Source organism: Morone saxatilis, unplaced genomic scaffold (genome assembly GCF_004916995.1).
Source record: "Morone saxatilis isolate NCDOM2014 unplaced genomic scaffold, NCSU_SB_2.0 Contig18, whole genome shotgun sequence".
Lineage (NCBI taxonomy): Eukaryota > Metazoa > Chordata > Actinopteri > Moronidae > Morone > Morone saxatilis.
The window spans coordinates 27,495,946-27,511,388 of record NW_023339740.1 but is presented as its reverse complement, the minus strand read 5'-3'; the positions used below and the strand labels follow the sequence as shown (position 1 = coordinate 27,511,388).

Here is a 15,443-nt window from a genome sequence, read left to right as displayed (position 1 = left end):
ATTCTTCATGCAATGTCTCGTGTGATGATAATAATCATCATCATCACATTAATGTGTTTTTTACTGGATGGAGGCTGTCAGCATGTTTTTGCACTGTCATGGATAATGATAATACATTTATTGATTATGTGATGAAGCAAAACTAAGCTTTTATGTTTTGATCAGGCTTGTAGAGGCTATGGAATAAAATAAAAATACAATAATATAAAGATGATGTCTTAAAATTCCTTGTTTTTCAGAAATATATTCTGTTTACAATCATATAAATTATTAAAAAAGCAGCAAAATCTCACATTTAAGAGGCTGGAATCAGATTTTATCCTGATAAATTGCTTAAACAATTAGATAATTAAGATATTTTCAATATCTTATCAATAGGTAATTATCTACAGATTATTTTCTCCATGAATCGATTAATCGTTTTGTCTTCAACATGTCAACAAATAATAAAAACCCCTCCACACAGCTCAAAATGATGCATTCAGGTGCTTGTTTTATTTAACCATCAGCCCCAAAAAACTAAATATATTCATATGTGACAAAGAAAGCAGAAATAAATCACATTTAAGAAGCTGGTTCAAATATTAGGGCACATTCTGCTTGAAAAATGACTTAAATCATGAATTGATGATTAAAATAGATGCAGATAAATGTTCCATCGATGACTAATGGATTAACTGTTTCAGCCGTAATGATAATTGTGGATTATTATCATCATTAGCAGCAGCAGCAGCACAGAATCAGGCCACATATGAAGCTCCAGTAGTTCCTCTGCTTGTTTTTCGTGGATCTTTGATGTTGCAGATTTCTCTGGAGACAAATTCCAGCTCTTTTCTGGTGACGTTCAGCTCCGGTTTCTCTGCTTCAGTCTGTGTTTAAACTCGACAGCAGAAAATCTGTTTTCATCCTGATGATGAAACATTTTGGAAAGAAATCTCTGGGCTGCTTCTCCAAATGGAGGCTTTGATTAGGGAAGAGAGGAGATGAGGAAGGGGATGGTGAGTTTTCAGCTGGGGTGAGGAGGATTTGGGGGGAGGGTCCCAGCCCCACATAAGCTGATCTAAAGGGGTGTTATAGCACAGAGAGAGAGAGAGCGAGAGAGGGGAGGGAGGCTTTAGGGGTGACACCATGGGTAACACCTCCCTACAAACATACTGTAGCTGACTGTACACAAAATTAAAGCTCCCATAATTATTAAGATATCTGTCAATTAACAAACAAATCCAGGTAAAATTACAGAACAAATACTTATTTTACTGTTAATTGTCACAAATTTTATGTATTAACAGTATTAAACTTGAATTTAACAGTTTAATCTATTAAATAAACAATAAATATCTGCAGAAAATTACAGTTTGCAACCATATTTAAAAAAAGGAAATTTTCTTTAAATTAATAGCAATTTTATGATTAAATTCACAAGCTATTTTATAATTTTATTAATTAATATTTGTATGTATTTAAAAAAAATACAGAAATCTTTCAAATAAACAGGAAAAACACCATTAAATTACAGATTGTTTTATTTTACAGTGTAGAAACAACAAGAACAAACATTTTATTGACCATGTGAACTGAAGGCTGCAGTTTGTGGAAATTTACGACCACTCTAAGACTGTTTTAAATAATTAATAGGATTAACATTAAAATCACAATATGGCTGAGTGCAATATGCAAATGTTAATTCTTTGATAGTTATCAAAGATAAATATATGTGACAAACAGCTTTATAATGCTACAGAGCACTACAGAGATGTTCTGGTCTACAAATCTAATGTAAGGAAACATGTTTGTTGGGTACAAACCCCAGAAAATGTCCCATCAACATGATTTTAATATTTTTTTTCATTCAAAATTACATTTGTGATTCCCACACTCATCATAAATCATATCACAATCACAATATCTGTCAAAATAATCACAGTTTGATTTTTTTCACCATATCGTGCAGCCCTGAATGTCTAATCAGCCCGATCTGTAGACTCACGTATCAGACCGATACGCTCATTACACAGCAGAAAATCACCATAAACTCAGTATCATGAATTGTGAGTTGTGTCACATCCTTTCATAGGAAACAACCAGAGTCATTAAGATTCTTCCTCTGGGGGACGGTGATTGTAATTTCATAGTAATCCAATCAATAGTTGTGAAGACGATTCCCTCCTGACTGACCAGAAGTATCCTCCTCTGTATCCACACTGCCAGCTGACACCTTCATCCCGTCTAAAACTGAGACACTATAGCTGAACCCCAGTTGGACAAATAAAGTTCAGTTCAAGTGATTTATTGACGCTTAAGACTGAAACTCTATCTGTTTTTCTAACCAGAGGTTGAGTGAGTTGAGTGGTTCTGTCCACAGACTCAATAATGTTCTTCCTCCGTTCCCCCGGAGGAATCGCTGGTTTTAAAAGCGTTACAGTAAAGTTCACACTGTGGTTTTTTTGGGTATCGATGGACAGCGTTCTCTCCTCTTTTGTACTTTCCCAGCAACAATCAGTGTTTTATTTTGTCAAGGAAGGACTTTTCTTCCTCCGTCTGTTATCTCAGGTTTGGTGGTGTGATGAACTTTGGAGGGTATCTCCCCTCCAGCACCTGCTCGCGTCCCCCCACCACCCTAACACCCCCCCGCTGCCTCTTTGAGCTCAGCGTGGAGCTTATCTGTGTTAAGCTGATAAGGCTAACTCAGCTGCTTGGTCCCTCCGGCTGCTGGATGGACTCAGAGAGATTTTTCTAAAGTAATTATGCTGCAAAGTTGCCTTTGTAGACAAAAACTTCAAGGCCACACGCTGTGTAGTGGTGAGACGAGGCAGCATGAGAGTTTACGTGTGTTTAATGGTGAAAGGAGGACAGTGTGGAAATACTGCATCCAAGTATTAGCATCAAAATATACTTAAAGTACCAACAGTAAAAGTACTCATTATGCAGAATGTTATATTATTGATTGATCATTAAGATTGCAGCTAAAGGTGGAGCTAATTTGAACTATTTTATATACTGCTGGCCTGGGGAACTTAATCCATAATAACCTCATGAGAAATGTGCAAGTCTGTATCTACAGTGTTTGGTTTGTCCGTTTCGGGCTACTGTAGATAAAAACTGTTCGTTTTAAAGTAACAAAAACACAATTATTCATACATTCAGGTGATTATACACTAATGAAAACATACCTATTGACATTATATTCCATTTATGCCAATAGATCCTCCTCAATGTTACACACTGGACCTTTAAGATATGATTTTGACAGATCTTAAAAATGTATTGTGAATTTAACATTTTTCAGTCGCTTTTAAACAGATTTTCTTTCATATACTTCTTTTGGTCAGTATGGATGTGAAATAGGTTCATAATGGTTGTAAAAAGTCTTAAATTTAACCTGCAGAAACCCTGTAAGAATCGAAAATCTGCAAAGTAACTAAAGCTGTCAAACAAATGCAGTAGAGTAGAAGTACAAAGTAACATAAAATAGACGTAAAGTAAAGTACTGATGGGAGTTCTCTGCTGCAGAAGCATACGATCTATCAGACTGTTGCAATACAGACAAAATATATTGGTAAATTCATTAAAAGAACATCTGCTTTGATGCAGCTGTGTTGATTCAGTTCCACTCTGTTCACCAGCTCGTGAGCCGGTAGCTGAAAGACGCTAAAATGCCCCGTAGAGCTGTGGATCCAGGTGATTGATCTCTGTGTTCACCAATAGACGTGACCTCTTTCACATTGTAAATACAGAAATATTGATTTGTGCTGTTACACTACCACTGCATTAGTCGTGCTGTAGGATCTTCTGAAATAAATCTCTTGCGTATATCGAACAATACTGCCGCATCAGGAAGCTTTAAAAAGTGAGACTACGGTGAATCAGCACCAACAGCACATTTTACACCCTCTTTAATGGACACTGCAAGTCTCAGTATTGTCTTCTTCCAGCCAAATATTCAAACATCAGTGAGAGATCAGTGTAGAAGCTGTATCTTTACAGTGTTATCTGGCTCATTATCTATAATTTATATCCGTAACAAACACAGTTGGACTCTGTTTTTATCATCTCTTGGTGTTCTTGGTGTTCGGATTGTTGGAAGTGCAAACAGACTTTATTAATGTGCATTTATATCAGCGGATTAAAACAACCACAGCACTTCTCCCTCTGGGTGATGGATCCCTTATCTGTCTCTTCTCCTGTCCTCCTGTTCATCCCTCCATCCCTTCCATCCTCTCCTCTCTCTCCTTCGACCGGCTCTGTGGACCCGTCATCCACAGAGAGCAGCGGAGCGAGGAGGACATTTTGCAGGCCGCTGGTTTTTACACTAAGCATTTTTTTAAAGGTGAACTAAAAGTCTACCCTGATTATCTCCTGAGATAACGGCGTTCAGATATAATCTGTCTGATGTTTCTGTCTCACCTCAAAGGACCAGTCAGACTATATTCTCTTTATCTTATTGTCCACAAATCTGATTAAAAGACCAAAACAGCAGCGAACTGATGCTACTAACTAGTATTGTTTGTCTATGTAGCTAAAGCCTGAAAGCACATTCGACTGCGCCATCGACTCACCGTACACCGTACCTTGACACTGATTAGCTGCCTTGGTGTGTGTGTTGGTGAGACTTAAACCCAGATGAGTTAACAAAGCTGTTTGAGAATCCCTCTTCAGGTGTGTCCTTGCACACACACACAGACAGACAAACAGACACGTAGGACGCTGCCTCGCTGCATGACACGCTCTTGTTTGCCCCCTCGTATTCCCTCGTCCTTTCGCTTCACAGGCGGCGAGGGTAAGAGAAAGGAAACGAGGAAAACACAGAATAAAAAGACAGATTGAAGTGAGAGACGAGAAACCCCAATGCCAAATAGCATTTTGGCGTTATTGCAGAGCAACACAGACACATCAGTGCAAAAGTACAAATGCTCTCATAGGAATGAGGCTGCGGTGAAGGCTCCACATAGAGTATAAATCAGGCTTAGCTACGAGAAGCTCTGCAAGGCACAGTGGTGCTTTGAGCTACATGCTAATATCAGCGTGCTAACACAATGACTAAGCTTGGCACGGATAAAGTTCACCACGTTCACCACGTTGGTTTCGTGAGGCTGATGGGAATGTCATTAGTTCTGCAGGTATTTGATCATAAATCAAAATATAAGACACATTGAAATCATCAAAGTCTTATAAATGTCTGCACAAAATATCACATCAATCCATCAAATAGTTGCTGAGATATTTCAGTCTGGACCATTAAAGTGTCATCAATGGTCCTCATCCACACACTTTACTACACTAAAAACGACGAGTTCCCAGCTGTTTAAGGAAATTCCTGAGCCAGTTTAAAAAATGCAACCATATATTTGTGACCCATTTACGTCTTCAGAAGGAATAAATAGTCTCGAGGCCGACCGCCACTACCACACAGCTTACACATAACTATAGCTGCACCTTTAATGAAAGGGCCATAAGAACTGGAACTTCATATTTCTCTTGAGTGCTCTTGTACACAAAGTAATCGCCACTGCTTTGACCTGAACATGCTTTCCATCCGTTCTATAATTGCAGTTTTAGAAAGTTCCAGTACGTCCTCCCCTGCAGTGTCTCAGGCACAAAGTAATTACCAGAATAAAAGTGTATTATGAGTCCAGAACCCCCCCGACGCTGCAAAGTTCATCACACAACAGAAAATAAATTATTGGACAGATGAGAAATGGAGACAACTAATACAAATGCTAACAGGCTAAACATTAACAAATGCTATGTTAGAATCAAGTATAAACCCACCGTGACGTCGCCTATTGGTTATTTGTCATTCAGGCTGTCGCCCACTTGTTTTAAGTGGTGACGTAGCACCGACGAGTCGCCTGGTCACACACGTTCTGATATTACAGATAAACCATGCACTAACATATGTTTCTGACCTAAGTGTTAGCTACAAACATGACGTTTATGTATATATACATATACACACATATATATTGTACGTGCTGAGCTACTAGAAATACAGTGCTCACAATGCAGTTTATTTGTCCCTTTACTGAGAGTTTTGCCTAATTAACTGTGAATTTGCTCTGAATTCTTTATTTCCACTGCTTGCTCTCCAAATGGAAAACCCAGTTGCCTAAAATGAGAATATCCAATATTGCTGTGTCACTCATTGCAGAGGCCAGAATCAATCAATGGATTCTTATGAAACTTGGTTACACCCTCAGGATGAACTGAAATAACCTAATCCTGCACCAAATGGTTCCTTTGGGGAAGCTTTTAAATCTCAGTGTGTTCTGTATGTGAAGTGTTTCACTAATGTATTCTCGGGTGTTTCTGTTATTTGTAAGAAGCATGTAAGCGCAGTAGACTAAGATGATGAACATTAACATTCTACCTGCTAAACACCAACCTGTTAGCAGTCCTGTTAGACTCCGAGTTCAGACTATATAGACAGTATCTAGACAATATTTCTGTCCATTACAGCGATTAAAGAGTAATTAATATTTGCTTTCGCCGAGAAACATGACAGACTTTGTGTTGCTCATAATCAAACATCCCTCGCCATCTTTCACAACGGGACGGAGGTGCTAGGGACCGCCATGCTGGATGATACTGGTAACGCTGAGATGCACACAGTCCAGCACACGTTTTAAGAGCATGTGAAATGGTCTCTGCTGAAGAGGGACTGGTTGAGATTTGGTCTCATCACACCTGTTTTCTTTGGCACTAGGATGTAACAGGAGTGATAACCTTAGTGCTCCTCTCCTTATGGGACTCTGGAAATAGCTCCTTTTTCCAGGAGGAAACAGCTCTGTCATCAGGGCAGCTGCGTCGGTCTGTGATGCGATGACAGTCTCCAGTCTGGAAAGGTGGGGAAACGCTGGTGAACTGGATCGTGTATTCCTTTTTTATTAACTTTGCCATCCATTCATTCATGGAAAGCAGACTTTGCTGCACTTCACCTCCTCCCCGCCATCAGATGTTCCACTGGGAAGAGGCAAGAACCAGGAGGGGAGCTGGAGATGGTGGGAGCAAAGTCAGAGGACTCTTGCCCTGCATTGCAACCCCTCGTCCAAGAGTCCAAGTTGTCAAGAAGTTTTTCAACAGTGATTATCATTATCCTCCTAGAGCGCAGAAAGGCCGTCCAATCACCGCTGGTGTCACTGGCAGGCGTGCACAGTAAGGGCACGTGGCCGTAGAAATTCATGTCTTCTTTCTCTAGAGTTGACTGAATCACATCGTGAAGAACAAGATTATAGTATGTATTATTATATTACAAGATTATATACCACAAGTGGGCACAAGGGCACGAAAGAACATCTTCATGACTGATCTGCGCTCTACAATAAACCCAGTAGCAGCAGCTCTTAGAGGGCGCCATTCCTCTTTTGTTTCGCCTTGTTTACAGTTGTGTGCAGAGCTTTCTGTGTTACCACTTGACAACATGTCTTGGAATTTGTTGTGGAAAGCAAAAAAACTCTAATATGTTGTCAGGTTGTCATGAGGCGTCCCATGTGGCATCAGTTATGTTCCACTATGACGCATTAAACGGGCTAAAACAATCCATTGTCGCTCCTGGTGCCCTACGTCTGCCAGATGAGGCTATAATTGGACGGATATAATGTACTCTGTTCCCTGCATCTTGCTCATTAATTATTCCTCGAGAAACTTTTTGTGGGTTCTTGACTGAACAAAAAAAGCTCATCAAGCGGCAGTCAGCTCAGCTACTGAACACACAAGTTCCTTCTTTTTGGAAATGCTTCAGTCAGCAGGAAGGAATCTGTGTCATCTAAGACTGTGGGGCTTTGTGGTGACGGTGAGCTTAACATGCTGCAGACGTGTTTGAGACATGTTGGCATGTTATCATAATCTGCTCAGTCGGCCCCTGAGGTCAGACGGCCATCTGTGGTCCCAGACAGAGAGCGCTGTGGGGACACATGAGCGAGACTGGTGAGGACTCAGCCTCTATGCCAAGTGATGGAGATTAGTGATGGATGGATGGACACATAGAAGGAAGAGAGTGAGTGAATGAACGATGACTGCGATACAAAAGTGTGTAGAAATCACATGAATGGGTGGTTGGATGAACTAATGAATGAAAGACAGACGTAACCACGGATGAATCAATGAACTGTTAATGAACTGATGAGCAAATGAAGGAATGAAGAAGTCTGAATTAAAGTAGATATAAAGTGAAGACATACATTTAAAGACAAAATAAAAGTGCTTTACCTCCATGCAGTGACTTTTTGAGAAAATAAAAGCACTAAATGTATAATGCAGGAACAGAGTGTTCTCATCTCTATTCTTTCTCAGGTCTGCCTGTGTCGGGTTGTTATCTATTATCTGTCAATCCACTCAGGTCTACTTGAGCTCTAACTGTTTGTCTTTATGAGAAACTCTGTTAATAATGTCTCATTATACACCGACGCAGTAAACTATACCATGGCTTTCAGGGGAGCTCACTTTTTCTACTGTTTCAGTTTGGGAGGGGGGGTGGACTGACCGTGACGCACTGTATGCTGACTATAAAAGAGAGAAATAAATTAATAATGCAGACTGACTGGCACCAGGGAAGTTTATTTTATGTATATTTTCTGATCTGAAGTTAATGATATTGTGCAGCCACGCTTCAGTGGTGATGGCAAGAATAGTGTTAGGGTATATATATATATATATTTATTAAAGTGAATTAGTGATAAATCACCTTCATGCACAGATCCTACATCAATAGTAGCCCAAGTTAACACATAATGCCACAGAAAATTATACATACAGTATATATCAATAATCAGTGTTCATCCATGTAAAGTAATTATACAAATATGTTCATTTACATTCCTAGATATAAGAGAGTAAATAAAAGCTTCAGGATTGTATTTGAGAATGAAAAAGTATCAAACACAAGCGCTGAAGAAAAAATAAATCATTTGTTTAAATAAAAAGTAAAGGATAAAATAAATGTGCATATATAAAATGAAATCTAAATCTAAATGTAAGAACAGGAGAATAACTCAGATACAGGAGCTGTCCTTTATTACAAGTGATTAAATGAAGGACTGTGTTAACACAGTGAGAAATTGATAGATAGCAGTGTTCATATTGCTGCTTAAAGTAGTGAAACTAAAGAAACTGCAATAATGTTTTTTATTTCATTAATCTTTAAAATTTAAAACTACTTATAATGATCATATTTTACTTGATTCAGATACGTAGTGAATCGGGTTTCAGGTTAGAGCAACTTAATAAAATAATTAAATAACAAACAACTGAAGGAATGAATGAGATTAAAGTTAAATATGTTATTTATATTCAAATTTACAGCTTTTTCCTATTTATTAATCATTAATTCATGTTATGGGAAGAATTTAAGGTTGATAAGATCGAACATTATCAATAATCTGTAGTCTTTCCCTTATTTCCCATCCTCCAGGCTACCCAAGCGTTTGCAGCGTACAATAATATATATTTTATCTTAGTTGTTTTGCTTCTCATTCCCACCATGTATTTCCTGTTGTAGATGTTTTTGATTTGTTTGTGTTCATTTTCTTCACCCTGATGAATCCATGAAACTCTTCTGACAATCTAATTTCCTCAAGCAGATCAATAAAATTTCATTTCAGGCTTCTACCAGAACAACACATTTTTTTTTAATGTAATAAGGTGCAGTGCGATACAGCAACATGATCCTCAGTCTTCTCTCTCTCCTGCAGCTCTTCTGGCCAGTTGTGATGCCTTCAGACTGGGTTCATCCCAGCGGGTCATACCCCTCGGGTCTCCGGTGGCCCGTCTGTTCCAGGGTGAGGCCCCAGCGCAGCCACACTTCATCCAGGAATTAATCAGAAGCAAACGCCACTCAGTCCAAGAGTTAGTGCGAGCCCAGCCTCATTTGGTTCATGACATGGGCTGGCCAGAGATACACGAAACATCCCGTTCCCAGGCCAAGATGGACTCTGCCAACTCCTCTCAGTTAAACCCACCGTCGTCTGTCAGCCAGGATATAGCCAGGCCCCGCGCTGCTGTGGATGAAAACCTAGATGTGGAAGACGAGATGGAGGTGAGGATGAGTTGAAGGTGGCGCTGTGGGTAAACGACTGCATCTGTAAGAGTCTATGCGAGAGCTTTAATAATTAATAATCTTAAGAGATGTGACCAAGCAGAGGGAAATTAAAACCACTTAAAGGTCCAGTGTGTAACGTTACAGTAACAGGATCTATTGGCAGAAATATAATATTCATAGGTGTGTTTTTATTAGTGTTCAATCAGCTGAAAATAAGAATTGTTGTGTGTTTGTTACCTTAGAATTAACCGTTTAGAGCAGGTCCTCCCCTCTGTCCACAATGTTGAACCACCATGTTTCTACAGTAGCCCAGAAGGGACAAATCAAACACTGGCTCTCGATAGGATATTTTGCGTTAATCACAAGTTTTGCAGCCACCGTAGTTTCTCCTTTGCGCTTTGTATTCAGTCGGTTGCAATCTGCAACTTAGCTGCCACTTAATCCTACACACTGGTCCTTTAAGGATGAAGTAGTGGTTAAACTTTGCATTAGGTAGTTTCTCACAAGATTATTATGGCTGTTATTTGCGTCTATAACTCTTGCTTGTGCGGTCACCATGTCGGTGAATGAGGAATGTGAAGGACAAAAGTGATGAGACACTGTTGACCAGTTTAGGTGGTTTAGGAAACCAATGCAACACATTTACTGTCTCCATGTCTTGTAAAAACCAAAGATATTTTATGTGTGTTAAGGTGCCAATTTGTATTTCAGTAGCATTTAATTTCTTCTCTGCAATTAATTTATGTAACATTAACTGGAGCAGGAAAGGACTGCGGTCACATTCACTCTTTAAACCAAAAGCAGAGATCACGTACAAAACATCAACATGAAATATTGCTGTGTCATTTTTTTAATCAACCTCGGGACAAAGTTATGCTCTTTTTGTAGACTAGTCATAATTAATAATTATAGCTATTAATCAGTAAATATTAAACATGCTGCAAGGAGTTTTTAACTGGTTGTGTAACAGTCTCAGTTTAATACAGATGCCTCTATATGACCTATACATAAACAAACAAGACTGTCAGAGAGAAGATTGGATATTTCTATATAGTTACTCTTAATGTCGGATTCGGACAGATTCCCCTTGAAATCAATGAAACAAGCAGCAGAAACACCACTTTTGTCCACAGGGGTCGACAAAATACCAATACAATACAAATGAAGGTTCTTTGTAGGTGCTTTATTTACACTCCACATTTGAGCTATGAGCATTTTTAGAGCAGTGCAGGAGAGTAAAATATTTAGTTCTGAATCAGTAATAACAATATTATTTATTTATGGTAATTTGCTGGTTATCAATCTGACCAAATATCTTTCAACTTTCAGCGTATGGTTCATCTAGCGGTTCCCCAGGATGCAGAAAGCTACAGAGGACACCAAGACTCTACTGACCCAGAGAAGGAGCTCCTCGGTGGGCCAGGAGCTGGCGATGCCTCCCTGGAGGCCTCGGGCTTCTATGGAACAGACATGGAGGACAGAGAGAGAGGAGAGGAGGGAGGAGAGGACCGAGAGAGAAGAGGGGGAGAGGACGAGTGGGAGAGAGACACAGGGGAGGACAGAGAGAGGAGAGGGGAAGACGCCGGAGGAGAGGAGGAAGAGAGAGGAGGAGGAGGAATAGACGATCAAGATGTCCATGTACTGGATGCATTAGAGGCTAACCACACAACCCCAGATCTGGACGCTCTGATTGGTTAGCAGGAATTATTTTCCCTACAGAACCAAATCAATAAAAGCCGTTGACGTCACTCAACACACCCACAGGCAGCCATTTGTAACCTCAGCTCTCTCACTACTCCAGCTTTTGGTCACATTATGCAAACTTCAGGGGAAAAGCTGTTTTCCAGGTTGCATCTTCGAAGACATCTTTCAGATCAGATGTCTGCCGTCTGCCCGAAGTGATAACATGTTTGCCCAGAACAAAACAAAAAGTTTATATCTAAGTTATATTACAGGTGAACAGCGGTTGAAACGTTGTCTACATTTCATTTGACAAGATGCAACCTGGTATTCAGTAGAATTCAATGTGTTTTTCTGCTTATTGAATAATATAATAATATCATCTCACAACCATCACTGTTTTAGTGTGAATGCTAGTTTGCAGATCCAGATCCAGTAAAGGTCAGTGTGGACAAAATGTAATACAAATAAAAAACAAGTAACTAGGCTCTCTTATCAAGCTACAACTTATTTTTAATTTTGTTATTAAATCAAACACAGGTGAGAAAGTCATCAGATTTTCTGGCTGCACAAGTATTCAAAGCTAAATATAAAATATAATCATTTCAACAAAGACATACGTTCATTCTTTTGTTAATGTTCAATGACTACCATGTGTCGGTTTTTGATTGCTTACTGTCAAAACCTCATGGCAGCCGTAGAAAGAGGGATGGCTGCCAAGAGGTTTATTTATTTACACAAAGACACAAACATGTGTTTCTGACATGTCTCTTTGTGTCTCACAGGCTACAGTCCATCTTTCCACCCCTCCAGCTCAGAGCAGCCCAGTAACTCCTCCCCAGCCGAGGTGCACGAGTCTGGGCTTCAGGAGCATCGTGCATCACCGGTCCTGGAGGTGAGGACAGATTAAAGACGCCTCGGTGCTGATATATTCCTGTAAATGTCAGTCTATACAATAAAAACAACCACTCCAAAACAAGTACTCCAAAAACATCCACTGTTACCTGTCACCACAGAAATGACACCTAACAAAGCCCCAGTTTGTGCCTCTGACAGGTGGATCACTGCTGTGTGCAGCATCAGAAAAAAGAAATCAGCAGCTGCGGTTGGGCTTTAATTGGATCGCAGTAAATCAGATGTAATCCAGGGCTCACCTACTGACCCTGTGCTGAACAGTTTAATAAGTCTTTAAATGCTTTATGTGATTAGTGGTGTCTCGTTGGCCTATATCTATTGGCCAAATGGGGATAACTGACTACAAAGAACTGATGCAATCATCTGATTTATGTCTTCCTCTATCATACAGGTGGGTCCTCTGGAGAGAGAGCTGTGGGAGGCAGAGGGGGAGGAAGATAGTCATGCCAGTGGCTACGGAGTCCTTCACTCCTCAGTCACTACAACCAGTACTACATCTGCTGCTGCTTCAACCTCGACAGCTGCAGGTGGAGACGCTGTAGGAACCGCCACCCCTGAGACTGACACAGGCACAGACTTTGGGCTGCTGGGAAGTTATACAAAAGGTACATTTAATGTGTACCTGTGGTGTCAGTCGGCTCCCACTGACAGTATATAGTTAGTGGACAGAGCTTCTGGGTCTGTGAAGTGAAGCAAACACAGTTGTCTTTGACCAGCAGGGGGCAGGTCAATGGGCTGCTATAGGAAGTCTGACAGTATTGCACAGAAATCATCATAATCTGATGATTCTGTTGCAAATAATAAACTGATATTAAGATATATTAACAGTATGTCTACTGCTTGTAGAGGCTAGTTTTGTACATGAAATTCATTGAAATGAATGTAACAGCTCGGACGACAAACACAATGAACGTACTAATGAACCTCTGTCGTATTAATGGTGCGTTGACTTTTTGTTGTACATACTGAGGCACAATTAAACTGTGATGCCTTCACTTACAGATGGACACTCAGATTAGGTAAAAAAATGGAACAAACTGTGCTGCTTTTGTTTAACCTCTTTGTTTGTCGCTGCAGATGAGATAGAGGATGAAGAGACAGAGAGGGAGGAGGAAGAGGAGGAAACGGGTCTGGCACACAAAGGTGTATTTACCCAGAATCCCACTGTACCAGAGGTTGGCATGGTTCCCAGCAGAGAGCCCCTGCAGCCCAGCGTGGAGGAAGAGGAGGAGCTGGAACAGGGAGGACACGAGTTAAGAGGTGAGAAGGCTCTTTAACATTAGAAACATTATACTGTGATTATTTCATCACGATAAATAAATGCATTATAAACTGATTATTTTTGTCTTCACTAAAGGAGTCGGACTGAACGGCAGAAGTGAAGAGGAGGAGGAGGACAAATGGGGAACGGTGGAGAAAGAGGAAACAATAAACAGACACATCATCCCGCTCACCACAGATCCCTCCACCACCGTCAGCTTCACCGACCCCTCCTGGGATTGGCTGGAAAAGACCACACCCCTGTCGGCCCAGACGTCAGAGGTCAGGGGAGGTGGGGTCACTGAGGTCTTCTTACCGGATGGTGACTTCGATGAGATTGAGGAGGCGCAGCAGGTACATTTACACACTCACATATATGCACAGACACAGGAGGGGTCTTTAATCTAAGGCTTTCTGTGTTGACTGTTTTAACCCGAATCAATGCTGACTCTTTCAGGTAGTGTGTGTGGACTGGAGCGAGCTCGCTGGACGAGGCTACGTCATCCTCAACATGACGCAAAACTTGAACTGCGTGAGTACAAGGATGCAATATTCAAATTAAAAGTGCTGCATTTAGCATTTAACATGACTGAGTTCCTACGAGATGAATTTGTGATATTAATGTGATTTATGTTTCCTGTTCGTGGTTCATAAAGTTGTGATGTAAACACACTTCAAGAATCAATGAAATTAGTGGAACAAGATAATTTTTATAGCGCCAGAGCCAAAATGTTATAGGTGATTAAATGAGAACTTGTAGCAACTGTTAGAGCTGATGATTAATTCATTTTATGGCCTGGCTGTGGAAAATACTCATTTCTGATTGGGGGACAAATCAGATTCCAGCTGAAGCCTGACAACAATCATCCTTAATGTCTCTGAGGAGATAACGTGTGCAGCATTATGCCACATTTGAAGAATCTGTGAAGGTCTTTGAGTACAGGAGCAGCCAGACTCTTCTCCCGCGCCGTCAGAGCCACAACAAAAAGTTCAGCTGAGTTTTACAGACAGACCGAACTGCTGGAGGCCATCTGCATTTGTGTGTGTGGCGGTGAGGGAGGAGGGACCTTCACCACGGCGCCTGTCGCCATGGCAGCAGCACAAACCCTCACCGCCACCGCAGTGACCTCTTTGTATCTGAGAATTCATATTTTCTCATTTGTGGTTAAAAAAAGTGCTTTGGCTTCATCAGCTGTGTCTGACTGAGAGAGAGAGAGAGAGAGAGAGAGAGATCAGACACTTTTTGACGTCTGCGGGGAAATCAAGTATTAACTTGTAAAAAAATGTGGGTGTGTGTGTGTGTGTGTGTGACAGGAGGAGTTTCGTGTAGACCAGGGCGTACGGTTGTTGAGGATCATGGAGAGAGTGTTTGCTCGAAGAATGAACAGCCCCGAGGGATCATGGGTACTCTACCTCAGCAAGCCTACACACCAGCAACACCAGCTGCTGATGAACGTGGCATCTGAGCATGGTACACACACACACACACACACACACACACACATTTTCTCTTCAGGATTTATAGAAAGAAAGAAATATATCATAAATACATCAT

The 15,443-nt window shown here is 40.6% G+C and overlaps 1 protein-coding gene across 1 annotated transcript in view; it reads left to right on the top strand.

Moving 5' to 3' along the window:
* Window positions 1-15,443, top strand: part of podxl2 (podocalyxin-like 2) — a 26,093-nt gene that overhangs the window by 1,190 nt on the left and 9,460 nt on the right. The window contains exons 2-9 of the mRNA XM_035661196.1: window positions 9,687-10,030; window positions 11,363-11,726; window positions 12,499-12,608; window positions 13,020-13,233; window positions 13,706-13,888; window positions 13,986-14,242; window positions 14,346-14,420; window positions 15,203-15,359. Of these exons, the coding sequence (XP_035517089.1) occupies window positions 9,687-10,030; window positions 11,363-11,726; window positions 12,499-12,608; window positions 13,020-13,233; window positions 13,706-13,888; window positions 13,986-14,242; window positions 14,346-14,420; window positions 15,203-15,359 (1,704 nt within the window). The remainder of the gene's footprint in view (window positions 1-9,686; window positions 10,031-11,362; window positions 11,727-12,498; window positions 12,609-13,019; window positions 13,234-13,705; window positions 13,889-13,985; window positions 14,243-14,345; window positions 14,421-15,202; window positions 15,360-15,443) is intronic.